Source organism: Haliotis rufescens, unplaced genomic scaffold (assembly GCF_023055435.1).
Source record: "Haliotis rufescens isolate VD_foot unplaced genomic scaffold, xgHalRufe1.0.p SCAF_9, whole genome shotgun sequence".
Lineage (NCBI taxonomy): Eukaryota > Metazoa > Mollusca > Gastropoda > Lepetellida > Haliotidae > Haliotis > Haliotis rufescens.
This window is the reverse complement of record NW_025964383.1, coordinates 6,001,020-6,023,775: the sequence shown is the minus strand read 5'-3', so window position 1 is coordinate 6,023,775 and position 22,756 is coordinate 6,001,020. Positions and strand designations below refer to the sequence as shown.

General features: G+C 46.3%; 2 protein-coding genes across 2 annotated transcripts in view; both read left to right on the top strand.

Annotated features, from left to right (window-relative positions):
* The window catches only part of LOC124151447 (muscleblind-like protein 2a), a 411,834-nt gene that overhangs the window by 100,045 nt on the left and 289,033 nt on the right, over positions 1-22,756 (top strand). The gene's annotated exons all lie outside the window — the stretch shown is intronic.
* Positions 8,103-11,226, top strand: LOC125377480. The gene is made up of 4 exons (XM_048391060.1): positions 8,103-8,386; positions 9,041-10,029; positions 10,189-10,433; positions 10,774-11,226. The coding sequence occupies exons 1-4, from the start codon at positions 8,103-8,105 to the stop codon at positions 11,224-11,226; spliced, it is 1,971 nt and encodes a 656-aa protein (XP_048247017.1).

The window sequence follows — 22,756 nt, the reverse complement described above, 5'->3', positions numbered from 1 at the left end:
CAGAACATCGGTCCAGGGAGAGGCAATGGTGTCACAGCAGCTCGGTACATTGATCAAGTCTTGAAACCACACGCCATACCTCATTTGGCACGTCTCCGTAACCACGAGTTTCAGCATGATAACGCCCGTGCCCACACTGCGAGTGCAACAAGAGACTTCCTCCAGCAGAATGGCATCAGAACCATGCAGTGGCCTGTCCTCAGTCCCGATTTAAATCCCATTGAACATCTATGGGACGAGATTCAAAGACGACTGAATGACGTCCGACCAAGGCAAAAAACTCTTCGACGCACAGAAAAAGTCAGTCGTCTGATGAGGTCACGTCGGATTTGACGCCATTCTTCTTGGAGGGCCAAGATCAGTTCTTGCCGGTTGGCTGGAGAGTGTGGTCGTTGTCGAACACGACGATCAATCAAGTCCCAGAAGTGTTCTATGGGGGACATGTCGGGTGAGCGTGCAAGGCCACGGCAGGGCGTTGACGTTGTTGGCTGCGAGGAAGTTAGTGACAATTCTGGCTGTATGGGCTCTAGCGTTGTCATGCTGATAAATGACACCACGTGGCTTCTGTTGGAGAAATGGTAGGACAACTTGACGAAGAATGTTATCCATGTAACGCTGAGCTGTCAAGTTTCCGTCAACGATGACCAGCGGTGTCCTCTCCTGCCCACAGATCCCTCCCCACACCATGACACTCCCTCCACCATATGGTACGACCTCCTGCACGCAACACGCCGCCGTTCGTTCACCCCTTCGGCGGTAAACACGTTGTCTTCCATCAGCCCTAAACATACAGAATCGACTTTCGTCAGTGAAGACAACCCTCTGCCAGTCACGTCGTTGCCAACGTCGTACAGTCCGGGCCCATCTCAATCGCAGACGACGATGTTGCGCTGTCAATAGCTGTCCTCTGTATGGTCTAAAAGCCCTGATTCCATGAGCCCTGAGTCTCTTGGCCACTGTCTGTCGACTAACCCTGTGACCTAAGGCATTTGTCGCCGATGACGTCACTGTCAGGAAGCGATTTCGGAGGTGCAAGGTACGCAAGTACCGGTCATCATGGGGCGTGGTCACCCTGGGTCTGCCTGTTCTTGGCCTGTCAGCGGTCCGCCCTGTCTGTCTGTAACGTTGCATCAAGTTGGTAACGGCAACACGGGAGCAAACGAAGGTTCGTGCAATATGGGCGTGGGTGGCTCCCATCTGTACCATACCCAAGGCTCGTTCACGTTGTTCGACTGTGAGTCGTGGCATTTCTTTTGCGTTTTTTTATCACTGTGGATGTCTGACTTGCCGTTGCAATCGTTTTATACCCTTACCCGCACGTGCATTTGCAGTTGTCCGTGGTGCACGTGTTTTTCACTTTTTCGCGTGTTATCTCGCAAACATGTAACAGACGATTAACATTTTCTGCATACACTATTGTTGTATTAAGGGTTATGTGTTTTACATAGACTTCATCGAAAAAAAAATTATACTTTGTCTGAAATTTATATTTTCAGTTGGTAAAGTTACTTTTGGACGTCAGTTTAGATTACCCTACAATTTTAGATAATTAATCCCCCCGTGAAGATCCGGGGTAGAATAGGTCTTCAGCAACCCATGCTTGCCGTAAAAGGCAACTATGCTTGTCCAAAGAGGCGACTAACGGGATCGGGTTGTCAGGCTCGCTGACTTGGTTGATGCGTGTCATCGTATCCCAATCGATGCTCTTGATGTCAATCATGGAACTGCCTGGTCCAGACTCGATTACATAGCTGGAATATCGCTGAGTGCGGCGTTAAACAACAAACAAACAAACAAACAAATAAAAAATAATGAAACAAATATGTTTATTAATCTACATGACATAATGATTACTTACAAGTCCGGGCTAAGAAAATGTTCAGATAATAAAATGAATTTTATCACATTTTATACCTCCGTATGAAAGGTTACAAATATTAAATCCATGTAAAATCATTTCCTGTCAGGTACCAACTGCTCCTTTGTGTCTGGACGCTTGATGTGGAGGCGCCTTGTACTGCATACTCCCGTGCATCGCGCTCGTTAGACATTGCATGCCGGGTGAATGGAGCCTCTTTTATGGCAACGAAACAAGGGCTTCAGCGATTCCTTCTCGTCCACTGCTATTGACATTTTGTTACTTTTATATATATCACCTGATTATAAAAATGATTAGTTAGGTTAGAAAAGGTCGAGTGCGTTTTTATGGAACTGTGCTATACTGTGGCGGTATTACAATCCTGAGTTGTTTACTTGTATTTGGTAATGTAGAACGATAACAGGCAACACATCTTTCGCAATCAAATGTTAACGATTTGATTTATGGCCTCAAAATATTAATAGGTGACGAAAGCGTGACCTATGAAAGAGTTTGTGTAATTTACTTTGCGCAACAGAATATAAAAAGGGGACTAGTAACGCAGAATGGAGATTGAAACTACGCTGAACACTGAAAGGAAATAACACCATGGTAGAAACTGCTAAATATAATACTTGATATAATGGTAGAAACTGCCTCTCCAACTGCAAAATACAATATTTGATTCAATGGTAGAAACTGCCTCTCCAACTGCTAAAGACAATACATGATATGATGGTGGAAACTGCTAAATGCAATACATGATACAATGGAATAAAGTGCATCTCCAACTGTTAAATACAATACTTGATACAATGATAGAATCTGCCTCTCCAACAGCTAAATACAATGCTTGATACAATGGTAGAAACTGCCTCCCCAACAGCTAAATACAATACTTGATACAATGGTAGAAGCTGCCTCTCCAACACCTAAATACAATGCTTGATACAATGGTAGAAACTGCCTCCCCAACAGCTAAATACAATACTTGATACAATGGAAGAAACTGCCTCTCCAACAGCTAAATACAATACTTGATACAATGGAAGAAACTGCCTCTCCAACAGCTAAATACAATACTTGATACAATGGTAGAAACTGCCTCTCAAACAGCAAAATATAATGATTGATACAATGAAAGAAACTGCCTCTCAAACAGCTAAATACAATACTTGATACAATGGTAGAAACTGCCACTCCAACTGCTAATCATTACAACATATGATGTCACTTTATATATAAAAATATTTCTTTACTTGTGATTAATTTTTTGTAGTTTGTTTTATTTTATTCTGTGATATGTGTTATTATTATATTGCTCCGGGGTAGTGATTAGGTCAGTGATTAGGATATGTCCAAGCCTACCAAATGATGCGTACAACAGTCAGTTTTAAAAACGAAATCCCTTTGTCAAACAGATATATTTGTGCTGAGGTAAGTATGTCATTAATGAAGTAATCCATGCACCTGTTTGACAGGAGTCGGTCAAGACCAAATTTCTGAGGAAGAGGACTCTATTATCTAGGGATGAGGAGATGAGGGGGCATGTCAACTTTTCACCACCACCCCCAGCCAATAACTACTTCCCCGGTCTGGCTACAGCCCGACCCACCCTATCTCAGGGAATGCTATGTTGGTCCTGTACCCGCAGTAAAAGCAAAAGTGTGTTGGTCCTGTACCCGCAGTGTGTTGGCCGTGTACCCTCCAATGCAATAGTGTGTTGGTCATGTACCCTCCAATGCAATATTGTGTTGGTCCTGTACACGCAGTAAAAGCAACAGTGTGTTGGTCGTGTACCCTCCAATGCAATAGTTTGTTGGTCGTGTACCATCCAATGCAAAAGTGTGTTGGTGGTGTACCCTCCAATGCAAAAGTGTGTTGGTCGTGTACCCTCCAATGCAATATTGTGTTGGTCCTGTACACGCAGTAAAAGCAACAGTATGTTGGTCGTGTACCCTCCAATGCAATAGTTTGTTGGTCGTGTACCCTCCAGTGCAATAGTGTGTTGATCGTGTACCCTCCAATGCAAAAGTGTGTTGGTGGTGTACCCTCCAATGCAATAGTGTGTTGGTCGTGTACCCTCCAATTCAATAGTGTGTTGGTCGTGTACCCTCCAATGCAATAGTGTGTTGGTCGTGTACCCTCCAATGCAATAGTGTGTTGGTCGTGTACCCTCCAATGCAATAATGTGTTGGTCATGTACCATCCAATGCAAAAGTGTGTTGGTGGTGTACCCTCCAATGCAATATTGTGTTGGTCGTGTACCCTCCAATGCAATAGTGTGTTGGTCGTGTACCCTCCAATGCAATAGTGTGTCTGTCATGTACCCTCCAATGCAATAGTGTGTCTGTCATGTACCCTCCAATGCAATAGTGTGTTGGTCATGTACCCTCCAATGCAATAATGTGTTGGTCGTGTACCATCCAATGCAAAAGTGTGTTGGTGGTGTACCCTCCAATGCAATAGTGTGTTGGTCGTGTACCCTCCAATGCAATAGTGTGTCTGTCATGTACCCTCCAATGCAATAGTGTGTTGGTCGTGTACCCCCCAATGCAATAGTGTGTTGGTCGTGTACCCTCCAATGCAATAGTGTGTCTGTCATGTACCCTCCAATGCAAAAGTGTGTTGGTCGTGTACCCTCCAATGCAATAGTGTGTTGGTCGTGTACCCTCCAATGCAATAGTGTGTCTGCCATGTACCCTCCAATGCAATAGTGTGTTGGTCGTGTACCCCCCAATGCAATAGTGTGTTGGTCGTGCACCCTCCAATGCAATGTTGTGTTGGTCATGTACCCTCCAATGTAGTAGTATTTGGGTCTTGTACCTTCCCAAGGACAATTATGTTGGTCCTGTATCTTCCCAACCAAAAGTTTATTGGCCCTGTGCTCTCCAAGATAATACTGCACTGATCCTGTCTCCCCTCAAGAAATGCTGTATTGGTTTCGTGCCCTCTCAGTGTCAAGGAATACTATATTTGATAAACCTTGTCAGTTAACTGCAGACATTTTATCGATTCTGTTTCCCCGGAAAATTTAATTTGAGAAGTTGGAGGTGTTGATTATGGCGAGATTTAGATGAATGTAACCGCATTTGGACTTGGACTACATGACGCATATCCGCGCTATTGACAGGTCTAACAAGTCCAGGGGATGTCAGCAAAGTTAATTCGACATTGATTTTTTTTAAATTCAACATTTAATCCGGTTTCAAAAGTAAACCTCGTCTCTCCAAATTCAATTTCGTTCAACATTTTATTTAATCTAGCCAATTCAAAAAGTTAATGGTCTTTCAGAGAGAGGTTCATTCTTTACTGAGCTGAATAAGGGAATCCGTAAATTCAGTTCTTGCTTCATTGGAACTTCACTTACACAGTGTTACCGACACCCACTGGGACATCTTGACAGGCACAGTGTTACCGACACCCACTTGGACATCTTGACAGGCACAGTGTTACCGACACCCACTGGGACATCTTGACAGGCACAGTGCTTCCGACACCCACTGGGACATCTTGACAGGCACAGTGTTACCGACACCCACTTGGACATCTTGACAGGCACAGTGTTACCGACACCCACTGGGACATCTTGACAGGCACAGTGTTACCGACACCCACTTGGACATCTTGACAGGCACAGTGTTACCGACACCCACTGGGACATCTTGACAGGCACAGTGTTACCGACACCCACTTGGACATCTTGACAGGCACAGTGTTACCGACACCCACTGGGACATCTTGACAGGCACAGTGCTTCCGACACCCACTGGGACATCTTGACAGGCACAGTGTTACCGACACCCACTGGGACATCTTGACAGGCACAGTGTTACCGACACCCACTGGGACATCTTGACAGGCACAGTGTTACCGACACCAACTTGGACATCTTGACAGGCACAGTGTTACCGACATCCACTGGGACATCTTGACAGGCACAGTGTTACCGACACCCACTTGGACATCTTGACAGGCACAGTGTTACCGACACCCACTGGGACATCTTGACAGGCACAGTGCTTCCGACACCCACTGGGACGTCTTGACAGGCACAGTGTTACCGACACCCACTGGGACATCTTGACAGGCACAGTGTTACCGACACCCACTTGGACATCTTGACAGGCACAGTGTTACCAACACCCACTGGGACATCTTGACAGGCACAGTGTTACCGACACCCACTGGGACATCTTGACAGGCACAGTGTTACCGACACCCACTTGGACATCTTGACAGGCACAGTGTTACCGACACCCACTGGGACATCTTGACAGGCACAGTGCTTCCGACACCCACTGGGACATCTTGACAGGCACAGTGTTACCGACACCCACTGGGACATCTTGACAGGCACAGTGTTACCGACACCCACTGGGACATCTTGACAGGCACAGTGTTACCGACACCAACTTGGACATCTTGACAGGCACAGTGTTACCGACATCCACTGGGACATCTTGACAGGCACAGTGTTACCGACACCCACTTGGACATCTTGACAGGCACAGTGTTACCGACACCCACTGGGACATCTTGACAGGCACAGTGCTTCCGACACCCACTGGGACGTCTTGACAGGCACAGTGTTACCGACACCCACTGGGACATCTTGACAGGCACAGTGTTACCGACACCCACTTGGACATCTTGACAGGCACAGTGTTACCAACACCCACTGGGACATCTTGACAGGCACAGTGCTTCCGACATCCACTGGGACATCTTGACAGGCACAGTGTTACCGACACCCACTGGGACATCTTGACAGGCACAGTGTTACCGACACCCACTGGGACATCTTGACAGGCACAGTGTTACCGACACCCACTTGGACATCTTGACAGGCACAGTGTTACCGACACCCACTGGGACATCTTGACAGGCACAGTGCTACCGACACCCACTGGGACATCTTGACAGGCACAGTGTTACCGACACCCACTTGGACATCTTGACAGGCACAGTGTTACCGACACCCACTGGGACATCTTGACAGGCACAGTGTTACCAACACCCACTGAGACATCTTGACAGGCACACTGTTACCGACACTCACTGGGACATCTTGACAGGCACAGTGTTACCGACACCCACTTGGACATCTCGACAGGTACAGTGCCCCACAGTCCCACACATCCACCCCACCCCGACCACCCCCACCACCCCACACCCCCACACCCTACAGCACCCACTGAGATATCGCGCCCTTACCACCCCCCACCTCTACCCCCACCCCAACCTGACACCCACTGTGACATCTGGTATCCCCGCATATTGCCGAGACGTACAAACGTATTGTATTATCAACTACCATTGAATACGTGATGATGTGAACTGGTAGAACTCTGGTATTGTCAGGTTGATTGGAGCCCCGCCCACTACCGACCCGTCTCCGGGGCTATCGATCTCACTGTCCCTTTTTTCCCGATTCTAAGGTCAGGTCGGTGTGACCTGCAGAAGGAAAGAGGAGACCGTTGAACTCACAACTGGAAATTTTGGCTCCCTGCCTCTGTGGCAAGTGAAACCTATTAACGTCGTGAGGAGAATATATTTCTTTCGAGTTTTCCAGATCTTGAAACATGACTGCCTGATCATGACTACATTGCTCAAACACAAAAAGCTGAGAACTCAGTGTGAATAACATAACGTGCAAAAAACATCATCAAAGATAGAAAAACTGCCTTGGTTCATTCGTCACAGAACGAGGTCTAGTACAGGGGTGGAGGTCACTTTTGAGTCCAGCATTGGCAGGTGCCCACTTTCTGTCTCTAACAAGGGGTGGATAATTGCCCTCTGGGTCTACCACGGGGCAGGTGTCCAGTCTCTGGGTCTACCACGGGGCAGGTGTCCAGTCTCTGGGTCCATCACATGGCAAGTGTCCACTCTCTGGGTCCATCACATGGCAAGTGTCCACTCTCTGGGTCAATCACAGGGCAGGTGTCCACTCTCTGGGTCCATCACGGGGCAGGTGTCCACTCTCTGGGTCCATCACGGGGCAGGTGTCCACTCTCTGGGTCTACCAAAGGGTAGGTGTTCACTCTCTGGGTTCATCATGGGACAGGTGTCCACTCTCTGGGTTCATCATGGGACAGGTGTCCACTCTCTGGGTCCATCACGGGGCAGGTGTCCACTCTCCGGGTTCATCATGGGACAGGTGTTCACTCTCTGGGTCCATCACGGGACAGGTGTCCACTCTCTTGGTCCATCACAGGGCAGGTGTCCACTCTCTGGGTCCATTATGGGGCAAGTGTCCACCCTCTGGGTCTACCACAGGGCAAGTGTCCACTCTCTTGGTCTACCACAGGGCAAGTGTCCACTCTCTGGGTCTACGACAGGGCAAGTGTCCACTCTCTCGGTCTACCACAGGGCAGGTGTCCACTCTCTGGGTTCATCACGGGGCAAGTGTCCACTCTCTGGGTCCATCACGGGGCAGGTGTCCACCCTCCGGGTCCATTACGGGACAGGTGTCCATTCTCTGGGTCCATCACAAGGCGTGTCTCCACCCTCTGGGTCTACCAAAGGGTAGGTGTTCACTCTCTGGGTTCATCGTGGGACAGGTGTCCACCCTCTTGGTTCATCACGGGGCAGGTGTCCGCTCTCTCGGTCTACCACAGGGCAAGTGTCCACTCTATGGGTCTACCACAGGACAGGTGTCCACCCTCTGGGTCTCCCACAGGCCAAGTGTCCACTCTCTGGGTCTACCACAGGGCAAGTGTCCACTCTTTGGGTCTACCACAGGGCAAGTGTCCGCTCTCTGGGTCTACCACAGGGCAAGTGTCCACTCTCTGGGTCTACCACAGGGCAAGTGTCCACTCTCTCGGTCTACCACAGGGCAGGTGTCCACTCTCTAGGTCTACCACAGGACAGGTGTCCACCCTCTCGGTCTCCTACAGGCCAAGTGTCCACTCTCTGGGTCTACCACAGGGCAGGTGTCCACTCTCTGGGTTCATCACGGGGCTGGTGTCCACTATCTGGGTCTACCACAGGGCAAGTGTCCACTCTCTTGGTCTACCACAGGGCAAGTGTCGACTCTCTTGGTCTACCACAGGGCAGGTGTCCACTCTCTGGGTCTACCACAGGGCAGGTGTCTACTCTCTAGGTCTACCACAGGACAGGTGTCCACCCTCTGGGTCTCCCACAGGCCAAGTGTCCACTCTCTGGGTCTACCACGAACAGGTGTCCACCCTCTGGGTTCATCACGGGGCAAGTGTCCACTATCTGGGTCTACCACAGGGCAAGTGTCCGCTCTCTTGGTCTACCACAGGGCAAGTGTCCACTCTCTTGGTCTACCACAGGGCAAGTGTCCACTCTCTGGGTCTACCACAGGGCAAGTGTCCACTCTCTGGGTCTACCACAGGGCAGGTGTCCACTCTCTGGGTTCATCACGGGGCAAGTATCCACTCTCCGGGTCCATCACGGGGCAGGTGTCCACTCTCTGGGTCCATTACGGGGCAGGTGTCCATTTTCTGGGTCTACCACAGGGCAAGTGTCCACTCTATGGGTCTACCACAGGGCAGGTGTCCACTCTCTGGGTTCATCACGGGGCAAGTATCCACTCTCCGGGTCCATCACGGGGCAGGTGTCCACTCTCTGGGTCCATTACGGGGCAGGTGTCCATTTTCTGGGTCTACCACAGGGCAAGTGTCCACTCTATGGGTCTACCACAGGGCAGGTGTCCACCCTCTGGGTTCATCACGGGGCTCGTGTCCACTCTCTGGGTCTTCCACAGGGCAAGTGTCCACTCTCTGGGTCTACCACAGGGCAAGTGTCCACCCTCTGGGTCTACCACAGGGCAAGTGTCCACTCTCTAGGTCTACCACAGGGCAAGTGTCCACTCTCTGGGTCTACCACAGGGCAGGTGTCCACCCTCTGGGTTCATCACGGGGCTCGTGTCCACTCTCTGGGTCTTCCACAGGGCAAGTGTCCACTCTCTGGGTCTACCACAGGACAAGTGTCCACCATCTGGGTCTACCACAGGGCAGGTGTCCACCCTCTGGGTCTACCACAGGGCAAGTGTCCATTCTCTGGGTTCATCATGGGGCAGGTGTCCACCATCTGGGTCTACCACAGGGCAGGTGTCCACCCCTCTGGGTCTACTACAGGGAAAGTGTCAATTCTATGGGTCCATCATGATGCAGGTGTCCACCCACTGGGTCTACCAAAGGGTAGGTGTTCACTCTCTGGGTCCATCATGGGCCAGATGTCCACTCTCTGAGTCTACCACGGGGCAGGTGTCCACTCTCTGGCTCTCGCACAGGGCAGGTGTCCACTCTCTTGGTCTACCACAGAGTATGTGTTCACTCTCTGGGTCCATCACGGGACAGGTGTCCACCCTCTGGGTTCATCACGGGGCAGGTGTCCACCATCTGGGTCTACCACAGGGCAGGCGTCCACCCTCTGGGTCTACCACAGGGCAGGTGTCCACCCCCTGGGTTCATCACGGGGCAGGTGTCCACCATCTGGGTCTACCACAGGGCAGGTGTCCACCCCTCTGGGTCTACTACAGGGCAAGTGTCAATTCTCTGGGTCCATCACGGGGCAGGTGTCCACCCTCTGGGTCTACCAAAGGGTAGGTGTTCACTCTCTGGGTTCATCATGGGACAGGTGTCCACTCTCTGGGTCCATCACGGGGCAGGTGTCCACTCTCTGGGTCCATTACGGGGCAAGTGTCCACTCTCTGGGTCTACCACGGGGCAAGTGTCCACTCTCTGGGTCTACCACAGGGCAGGTGTCCACCCTCTTGGTTCATCAAGGGGCAGGTGTCCACTCTCTCGGTCTACCACAGGGCAAGTGTCCACTCTCTGGGTCTACCACAGGAAAGGTGTCCACCCTCTGGGTCTCCCACAGGGCAAGTGTCCACTCTCTGGGTCTACCACAGGGCAAGTGTCCACCCTCTGGGTCTCCCATAGGGCAAGTGTCCACTCTCTGGGTCTACCACAGGGCAGGTGTCCACCCCTCTGGGTCTACCACAGGGCAAGTGTCCATTCTCTGGGTTCATCACGGGGCAGGTGTCCACCCTCTGGGTCTACCAAAGGGCAGGTGTCCACCCTCTGGGTCTACCACAGGGCAGGCGGCCACCCTCTGGGTCCATCACAGGGCAAGTGTCCACCCTCTGGGTCTACCAAAGGGCAGGTGTCCACCCTCTGGGTCTACCACAGGGCAGGCGGCCACCTTCTGGGTTCATCACGGGGCAGGTGTCCACTCTCTGGGTCTACCACGGGGCAGGTGTCCAGTCTCTGGGTCCATCACATGGCAAGTGTCCACTCTGTGGGTCCATCACGGGGCAGGTGTCCACTTTCTGGGTCCATTACGGGGCAGGTGTCCACTCTCTTGGTCCAGCACGTGGCAGGTGTGAGGTGTGAACCTTATTGGTGTGAAACAAACAGACTAGGTGTAAAAGAACTTGATAAACACACAGAGATAAGTTGTAAACACTATTGATGAACACAGGTTAGGTTTAAACACTTTTGATGAACACACAGGTTAGATGTAAACACTATTGATGAAGACAGAGGTTAGGTGTTAACATTATTGATTTACACACAGGTTAGATGTAAACACCATTGATGAACACATAGGTTAGATGTAAAGACTATTGATGAACACACAGGTTAGATGTAAACATCGTTGATGAACACACAGGTTAAGTGTAAACACCATTGATGAACACACAGTTTAGATGTAAACACTATTGATGAAGACAGAGGTTAGGTTTAAACATTATTGATTTACACACAGGTTAGATGTAAACACCATTGATGAACACACAGGTTCGGAGTACAGACTATTGATGAACACATAGGTTAGATGTAAACATCGTTGATGAACACACAGGTTAAGTGTAAACACCATTGATGGGGACAGGGGTTAGATGTAAACATCGTTGATGAACACACAGGTTAAGTGTAAACACCATTGATGGGGACAGGGGTTAGATGTAAACATCGTTGATGAACACACAGGTTAGGTGTGAACACCATTGATGAACACACAGGTTAAATGCAAACACTATTGATGAACACACGGGTTAGTTGTAAACATTATTGATGAATACACATGTATGTGTAAACACTTTTGATGAACACATGTTAGGTGTAAACACTATTGATAAACACACAGGTTAGTTGTAAACATTATTGATGAACACACATGCTATGTGTAAACACTATTGATGAACACAGGTTAGGCGTAAACACTATTGATGAACACACAGGCTATGTGTAAACACTATTGATGAACACAGGTTAGGTGTAAACACTATTGATGAACACACAGGTGATGTGTAAGTACTTCACGAACGTACACATAAATAGAGTTATTTCAATGTCATGTTCCTCGCCAGAACTATTAAAATTATCAGTTGGTATTTTAGACAATCATCATTTCGTCAGTTTTATCGATTGCTTAACGTTACATGCAGACTAAAACTCATTTGTCTTCAGTGGGATACTCTGTATGTATTACCTTGCATAGCATGTGTATCCAAACATGTTACGGGTATGTCTACTATGTGAATAATGCACGGTTTCATTTCTACCATTGACGACGAAGTTGACATGAAACAAACACGATGCTGAATGGCGTTAGAAATGCATCGTTGCAACATGAAGAACCAATATTGACATTAACAATGAGACGTACTTCCGTGGTGATGCAGGGGTGGGGGAATTCTGCGGGATGTTGTATGGGAGGTGATGGACAGCTGCCGGATCTGACGTCGGACATGTCGATTATTATGGGGGGGCATATGGCCACGAGATAGCCTCAGCTAATTTACACACATACATCCGATCACAATGCTCGTCTCATCAATATCACTGCCATTGTACATTTTAAATATGAGCCAATTATACAAACGATTGGCAAATATTGGCAGAAAAAAGAGCGGTGGTAATTAAGCTAACGTGTCATCTGATTGGTCCAGACAAAGTAGGACCCTGGGGAGAGACGGGGAGAAAATATATATATGTATATATATTTGTGTGCGTGCGTGCGTGCGTGCGTGCGTGCGTGCTTGCGTGCGTGCGTGCGTGCGTTGAAAATTACTTATAATCTGTGTCTGCTCTACTCTTTTCATACTGTATGTTGCAAAGTAATTTGCAAAGCTATCCTTTCCTTCAGTAGAATGCGTGAAACAAGCGCCTTTAGGAGACACTTGTTCCGTCATGTAATTGTCTGCCTAGAAAAGGTCTAACGAATCTTACACATGGCGATCTAAACTCGAAATCAAAATATGACATGAAGTGTTTGACAAATCATGCTTTGCTATAGAGATTGAAATTACGTTGATTGTTCGTTAGCGACTTTTAAAGAGGCTGCGCTCGCCATTTGTGTGTTCGCGTGTCCGCTGACGAAACGCAGTGACGTGATAATTGCCAGGTTACGTCTCCGCGCCAGCCGCTTGTGTCCTGCATTGTCCATGTGAGCCCTGTTCGTCATCTGTGGCTAATTTACTTCATTCGCCGAGCGCGGCGCTCTTATTTTGCGTCTTGCAGCAAGGAAGTTGGTCGGTTATTCAGCCGTGTTTCATATTGAATCATTATGTGTCACTTCTAACCAAGACACCATTTATCGCCAAGGCGTCAAATGCGATTTTTCTGAGAAATATATTAACATAGAGAAGAACATGAGAGCCTGTGAGGAAAGTTTTAGATGCCAAAATCACTGTGAGGGATTCCACGGAAGACTGGGGGCTAGGGCGAGAGGGGAGACTGGGGGAGGTGAAAACGGATACTAAGGGAAGGTGACATGGGAGACTGGGGGAGGATGAGAGGGAAGCTGGGGGGGGGGGGGGGGGGGGGGGGGGGAACTGGGGAGGTGGAAAGGGGAGACTGGGGAGGGCGTCAGGGGAGACTTTGGAGGGCGTGAAGGGAGACTGGGGGAGGTGATACCGGATACTAGGAGAAGGTGACATGGGAGACTGGGGGAGGATGAGAGGGAAACTGGGGAGGGTAAGGGGAAACTGGGGAGGGTGTTAAGGGAGACTGGGGGAGGATAAGAGGGAAGCTGGGGAGGGGGAGGGGAAACTGGGGAGGTGGAGAGGGGAGACTGGGGAGGGCGTCAGGGGAGACTTGGGAGGGTGTGAAGGGAGACTGGGGGAGGTGATACCGGATACTAGGAGAAGGTGACATGGGAGACTGGGGGAGGATGAGAGGGAAACTAGGGAGGGGAAGGGGAAACTGGGGAGGGTGTTAAGGGAGACTGGGGGAGGATAAGAGGGAAGCTGGGGAGGGGGAGGGGAAACTGGGGAGGGTGTTAAGGGAGACTGGGGATGATGTGAGGGGAGACTGGGGAGGTGGAGAGGGGAGACTGGGGAGGGTGTGAGGGGAAACTGGGGAGGGTGTGAGGTGAAACTGGGGAGGGTGTGAGGTGAGACTGGGGTTGAATGTGAGGGGAGACTGGGGAAGGTGTGAGGTGAAATTTGGGAGGTGTGAGAGGAGATTGAGGAGGGTGTGAGGTGAGACTGGGGTTGAATGTGAGGGGAGACAGGGGAAGGTGTGAGGTGAAATTTGGGAGGGGAAAGGGGAGACTGGGGATGGTGACACGGGAGAAAGGAGACGAGGGGTGGGGTGAGATGTGGAACTGGGGAGGGGGAGACGGGAGATTGGGGAGCTTGAAGATGTAGAAAGGACGCAGAAATTACGTGAACAAGTCAGCAGTTTATGATTAAGTGATTTGCATTTTTAATCTTAAGCTGCCATGCCATTGTGTGCCATGTGCATCCGCTATAGGTGATACGAGTCTTTCTAATGGAACGCTCACGAGTCCATAAGTGATGTTGCGTATTTCCATTCCTAGATTTAATGTACCCAGAATGAGAAACACACTGGCAACCTAGGGCGACAGACATGGCTAGGGACAGGTAGCATTAATACAGTAGGCCAGTGTCCGTTCAGGTCCTGCATTCTGTAGCATCATTATCTGACAGGGAAGCAGAGAGCGGCAGGTACATCTTTATCAGTTTCAGACTGAGTGCATGGGAAGTCAAATGGAAATTATATTAACCGTGTTATTGGAAAGCATACGGCTGGCGTGCACAAATCACCGTGACAAGATTCAGTTACTGAAATATCGAAACATGAATCAATATAATTGAATAAAGTTTACTGAAAGCGTCTATAGTCAGTGCGTTATGGATGCTCTCACTGTCTCCAATCATTTTATTGAAATAAATAAAGTCTGTCTAGACGCTTCTCTTTATCTCAGCTACTTGTGCTATTTCCAATCACATTATGCTTGCACGGAACACGGAGAAATAAATCCATCGGATGTGCTTGCAGCATCACATTGGCCGCGCCAACATCCTACTCTCCCATCACCACTCAAATATTCCTCTAAAAAATTAAACTTAATCGATAAAATGTTTCTAGGTTGGTTTCTTTTAAAAGGTTGACTTTGAGAGTATATATGTATGTATGTATCTGGACAGGCTGTCATGCTGCCACTAATGTAGAACCATACAGCCATACCGACAGCTGTACCATACGGCCATACAGCCATATAGCCATACAGACATACAGACATACAGGTAGCTGTACCATACCGCCATACAGTCAAACAGCCATACAGCAATACAGCTATACGGCCATACAACCATACAGCCATACAGCTATACAGCTATACAGCCATACAGACATACAGCCACACAGCCACACAGCCATACAGTCAAACAGCCATACAGCAATACAGCTAGACGGCCATACAACCATACAGCCATACAGCTATACAGCTATACAGCCATACAGTCAAACAGCCATACAGCAATACAGCTATACGGCCATACAACCATACAGCCACACAGCCATACACCCATACAGCCATACAGACATACAGCCACACAGCCACACAGCCATACAGCCATACAGACATACAGCTATACAGACATACAGACATACAGACATACAGCTATACAGACATACAGCTATACAGACATACAGACATACAACTATACAGACATACAGACATACAACTATACAGACATACAGCTATACAGCCATACAGACATACAGCCACACAGCCACACAGCCATACAGCCATACAGACATACAGCTATACAGACATACAGACATACAACTATACAGACATACAACCATACAGCCATACAGCTATACAGCTATACAGCCATACAGACATACAGCCACACAGCCACACAGCCATACAGCCATACAGACATACAGCTATACAGACATACAGACATACAACTATACAGACATACAACCATACAGCCATACAGCTATACAGCTATACAGCCATACAGACATACAGCCACACAGCCACACAGCCGTACAGCCATACAGACATACAGCTATACAGACATACAGACATACAACTATACAGACATACAGATAGCTGTACCATACGGCCATACAGATACAGTCGAACAGCCATACAGCGATAAGCTATACAGCCATACAACCATACAGCTATACAGACATACAGACAAACAGCCATACAGCCATACAGACATACAGACATACAGCTATACAACTATACAGCCATACAGATAGCTGTACCATACGGCCATACAGATACAGTCAAACAGACATACAGCAATACAGCTATACAGCCATACAGCCATACAGCTATACAGACATACAGACATACAGACATACACCTATACAGCCATACAGCCATACAGCTATACAGACATACAGACATACAGCCATACAGCTATACAGACATACAGCTATACAGACATACAGACATACAGACATACAGCTATACAGACATACAGACATACAGACATACAGATATACAAATATACAGACATACAGCCATACAGACATACAGACATACAGCTATACAGACATACAGACATACAGCTATATAGCCATACAGCTATACCTCTGCATCATTAGAATGAGTTTGTCACAAAATACAAATTTGTTTATGAAGATAGCAATAACAATAAAACTCATTAAATCATAATATGACTAAGTACCCTGAGTCTAATGTACCTATGCTGTGCCTCGTTCTAGTTAGTCTAATCCAGTGCTTGATCCTATTTCGTCCAATGTAGTGCCTCGTCCTGTTTAGTCCAATGTAGTGCTTGATCCCATTTCGTCCAATGTAGTGCCTCGTCCTGTTTAGTCCAATGTAGTGCTTGATCCCATTTCGTCCAATGTAGTGCCTCGTCCTGTTTAGTCCAATGTAGTGCTTGATCCCATTTCGTCCAATGTAGTGCCTCGTCCTGTTTAGTCCAATGTAGTGCTTTATCCCATTTCGTCCAATGTAGTGCCTCGTCCTGTTTAGTCCAATCCAGTGCTTGGTCTCATTTCGTCCAATGTAGTGCCTCGTCCTGTTTAGTCCAATGTAGTGCTTGGTCTCATTTCGTCCAATGTAGTGCCTCGTCCTATTTAGTCCAATCCAGTGCTTGGTCTCATTTCGTCCAATGTAGTGCCTCGTCCTATTTAGTCCAATCCAGTGCTTGGTCTCATTTCGTCCAATGTAGTGCCTCGTCCTGTTTAGTCCAATCCAGTGCTTGATCCCATTTCGTCCAATGTAGTGCCTCGTCCTATTTAGTCCAATGTAGTGCTTGATCCCGTTGAGTCCAGTGTAGTGCCTAGTCCTATTTAGTCCAATGTAGTTTGATCCTATTTCGTCAAATAAAGTGCCTCGTCCAATTTGGTCCAATGTAGTGCTTGTTCCTTTTTCGTCCAATGTAGTGCCTCGTCCTATTTGGTCCAATGTAGTGCTTGATCCTGTTGAGTCCAATGTAGTGCCTCGTCCTATTTAGTCACATGTAGTGGTTGATCCCGTTGAGTCCAATGTAGTGCCTCGTCCTATTTGGTCCAATGTAGTGCTTGATCCCGTTGAGTCCAATGTAGTGCATCATCCTAATGGTCTCTTTCGTGAGTCTGATCCTATTTACTCTAATGTCCAAGGTAAGATAAAAATAGTGCTGCATTAGATTTAGATAAAAGTAATTTTGATCTTGAAACATGAAACAGCAAAAGAAATGCCAATTACTTCACGCTATTACACTGACACACCTATAAACTTGAAGATGTACTCAATACATCGCAGGAACACACAAACGCTGTATCTACCACATAAACACTACAATGTCACATATAACAAACACTGTATCTACTACACACAGACTACCATGTCACATATAACAAACACTGTATCTACCACACACAGACTACAATGTCACATATAACAATCACTGTATGTACCACACACAGACTACAATGTCATATATAACAAACACTGGATGTACTACACACATACTACAATGTCATATATAACAAACACTGTATCTACCACACACAGACTACAATGTCATATATAACAAACACTGTATCTACTACACACAGACTAAAATGTCACATATAACAAACACTGTATCTACCACACACAGACTACCATGTCATATATAACAAACACTGTCTCTACCACACACAGACTACAATGTCACATATAACAATCACTGTATCTACCACACACAGACTACAATGTCATATATAACAAACACTGGATGTACTACACACAGACTACAATGTCATATATAACAAACACTGTATCTACCACACACAGACTACCATGTCATATATAACAAACACTGGATGTACTACACACAGACTACAATGTCATATATAACAAACACTGTATCTACCACACACAGACTACCATGTCATATATAACAAACACTGGATGTACTACACACATACTACAATGTCATATATAACAAACACTGTATCTACCACACACAGACTACCATGTCATATATAACAAACACTGTCTCTACCACACACATACTACAATGTCACATATAACAAACACTGTATCTACCACACACAGACTACCATGTCATATATAACAAACACTGTATCTACCACACACAGACTACAATGTCATATATAACAAACACTGGATGTACTACACACATACTACAATGTCATATATAACAAACACTGTCTCTACCACACACAGACTACAATGTCACATATAACAATCACTGTATCTACCACACACAGACTACAATGTCATATATAACAAACACTGGATGTACTGCACACATACTACAATGTGATATATAACAATCACTGTATCTACTACACACAGACTACAATGTCATATATAACAAACACTGTATCTACTACACACAGACTACAATGTCATATATAACAAACACTGGATGTTCTACACACATACTACAATGTCATATATAACAAACACTGTATCTACCACACACAGACTACAATGTCATATATAACAAACACTGGATGTACTACACACAGACTACAATGTCATATATAACAAACACTGTATCTACTACACACAGACTACAATGTCATATATAACAAACACTGGATGTACTACACACATACTACAATGTCATATATAACAAACACTGTATCTACTACACACAGACTACAATGTCACATTTATAGCTCTGCGCCAGGCGCCGTGCCTTATTTGTATGGGTGTGATAAAAATACATGGGAGCATGGGGATGAGTAATCGTTGGACGTAAACAAACTTTTTAAAAATATTTATCTTTGTCTGACATTTATATAATGACATGTGTACTTGTATACGAAATACATAAATAAGAATGAAAATATTTGTTTATAAACATTCCAAACTGTAAATTATGACACTAGACATGTTTCCGTTATTCGCAAACAATCATAAGAGGGAGACGCGCCCTGTCATAGAATGATTTACCTGCCCTGCTTTTGTGTTCAACGTTTCGCGATTTTCCGTGAAGCGGGTCTGTCTGTCGAGAGGGTCGGGGACAGGCCTACAGCATATCCTTATGCGGGAAACGTTGACTCATTTCCGTGTAGCAAGGTGTGCCTGTCTAAAGGGGCGGGGGAAGTAGGAATAGACACTAGGAAGATATAGTACCTATACTGTGATTAAGCATACCTACCTATTGCTGCACGTACCTATACTGTGATAATGCATACCTACCTATTGCTGCAAGTACCTATACTGTGATAAAGCATACCTACATATTGATGCACGTACCTATACTGTGATAAAGCATACCTACCTATTGCTGCAAGTACCTATACTGTGATAATGCATACCTACCTATTGCTGCAAGTACCTATTCTGTGATAAAGCATACCTACCTATTGATGCACGTCCCTATACTGTGATAAAGCATACCTACCTATTGCTGCACGTCCCTATACTGTGATAATGCATACCTACCTATTGATGCACGTCCCTATTCTGTGATAAAGCATACCTGGCTATTGCTGCACGTACCTATTCTGTGATAAAGCAAGCCTACCTATTGCTGCAAGTACCTAAACTGTGATAAAGCATACCTACCTATTGCTGCACGTCCCTATACTGTGATAAAGCATACCTACCTATTGCTGCGCGTCCCTATACTTTCATAAAGCATACCTACCTATTGCTGCACGTCCCTATACTGTGATAAAGCATACCTACCTATTGCTGCAAGTACCTATACTTTGATTAAGCATACCTACCTATTACTGCACGTCCCTATACTGTGATAAACCATACCTACCTATTGCTGCAAGTACCTATACTGTGATAAAGCATACCTACCTATTGCTGCAAGTACCTATACTGTGATAAAGCATACCTACCTATTGATGCACGTCCCTATTCTGTGATAAAGCATACCTAGCTATTGCTGCACGTCCCTATTCTGTGATAAAGCAAGCCTACCTATTGCTGCAAGTACCTAAACTGTGATAAAGCATACCTACCTATTGCTGCGCGTCCCTATACTGTGATAAAGCGTACCTACCTATTGCTGCAAGTACCTATACTGTGATAAAGCATACCTACCTATTGCTGCAAGTACCTATACTGTGATAAAGCATACCTACCTATTGATGCAAGTACCTATACTGTGATAAAGCATACCTACCTATTGATGCACGTCCCTATTCTGTGATAAAGCATACCTGGCTATTGCTGCACGTACCTATTCTGTGATAAAGCAAGCCTACCTATTGCTGCAAGTACCTAAACTGTGATAAAGCATACCTACCTATTGCTGCGCGTCCCTATACTGTGATAAAGCATACCTACCTATTGCTGCACGTCCCTATACTGTGATAAAGCATACCTGGCTATTGCTGCAAGTACCTATACTTTGATAAAGCATACCTGCCTATTGCTGCGCGTCCCTATACTTTGATAAAGCATACCTACCTATTGCTGCAAGTCCCTATACTGTGATAAAGCATACCTACCTATTGCTGCAAGTACCTATACTGTGATAAAGCATACCTACCTATTGCTGCAAGTACCTATACTGTGATAAAGCATACCTACCTATTGCTGCACGTCCCTATATTTGATAAAGCATACCTACCTATTGCTGCAAGTACCTATACTGCACTTAAGTTAATATCCCAGCTAACACAACCCTCTGAAAACACTGGACTCGACCAACACCGCTTAAGCCTATATCCCAGCTAACACAACCCACTGAAAACACTGGACTACCAACACCGCTTCATTCAATATCCCAGCTAACACCACCCACTGCGATCAGTGGACTCGACCCACAGCCTTTCATTCAATATAAACTGGCGGTGTGACGTCATAATAGTGACGTGCGGCTTTCATTGCTTCAGTTTTTGATGGGGTGCCCACTTCACGCTTTCAGTGCCTGACATATATGTGAGTATAGTATAATAATGTGAAACAATGCTTGATCATAGACAGCGCCACAAATTGTTTAATTGCTGATTGCGGCGTTAAACTAGCAAGTACCGAAACATAATTTGTTTAAAGCTAATAAATAAGTTGCCAGTGATTCCGTGGCATCTGATTGGCTAACCAAGTGTTCTTTTCTTGCGTTTATTTTCCCCATAAACTGAAAATCTGTTAGGCCACGCCCACTTACGGACAACTGATTCCTAATTGTGTGCTAATAATAGAATGGACGGGGTTGTCAATTATTCCTGTGTCACTGATTTCGTATTGTTGTTGTCTACAGTGCTTTTAAGTTAATGGTTAGATAAGCAAACCTGTGCTGTTGTTATTGCTGACGTATGTATTTATAAGAATTGACTTCAATGTGTTTTTGCGTTTATGGAGATAAAATCGTAAAAGAATGGTGTGCACGTGTGTGTGTGTGTGTGCTCAAAATTTAAATAATTTGTTTCTACTGTACAGCGAGACTACTCTAAAGGTCAAAACACAGACGGTTTACCTCCTGATTTTAATCAAAACGTCTTGTGTTTCATCTGTACTTCTGACAGGTTTACACGTTAAACCATGCTGAATGGAAGACATTGTCTCCCTGGGATTTCGTCTCCTCGGAAGATGCACAACAAAACCAGTGAAGCTGTTGAAACAAAGAAAAATCAATTGTGGAAAGATGACATAAGTGACAAAGCTTCAGGTGTTGGTAACAAAGGCTCAATCTAAGCAGCACTAATGAGTAATCAGGGCGTACCACGCTCTTCAAACAGAACACATAGTAAAGCTGCGGGTTTTACGATTCCATGCCACTGTACTAGAGATTACTGCCATGTAAATCTCGACTCGTGGAGACTGACACAAGACATAAAATACAAAATTGTGAATTATTTATCGAAAAACTCTCCTGGTCGACCGGTTAATGCTAAAGAACGTGCGTGGGTCGTGGCTGAAATATTCCCTTTTAAGTTGGCTGCAAGGGGAAGACCATATTGCACGGCGTGGCTCGCGTGACGAACACAGTGCAGCCAGAGACTCGCGAGACTGAACGTGGGTTATGGCCCTTTAATGGCTATTCCGTGATTTCAGTGTTATGATAAAACAAAGACAATTGATTACTGGATCCTAGAGAGCGATTTTAGTTTAATATGAAGCAGTTTAGGGTTAGCACAGAGATGTTCATCTCACGTGCTAAACAAGGAGTACACGGCGTGCGTACATGAAGTGTTCAGGTGAGAT

Coding starts and splice junctions, on each gene's coding strand:
- LOC125377480 (XM_048391060.1), top strand. CDS start 8,103: ATGGGGCAAGTGTCCACCCTCTGGGTCTACCACAGGGCAAGTGTCCAC. Junction 8,387..9,040: donor CCCTCTGGGTCTACCAAAGG/GTAGGTGTTCAC, acceptor TACCACGAACAG/GTGTCCACCCTCTGGGTTCA. Junction 10,030..10,188: donor CCCACTGGGTCTACCAAAGG/GTAGGTGTTCAC, acceptor ATCACGGGACAG/GTGTCCACCCTCTGGGTTCA.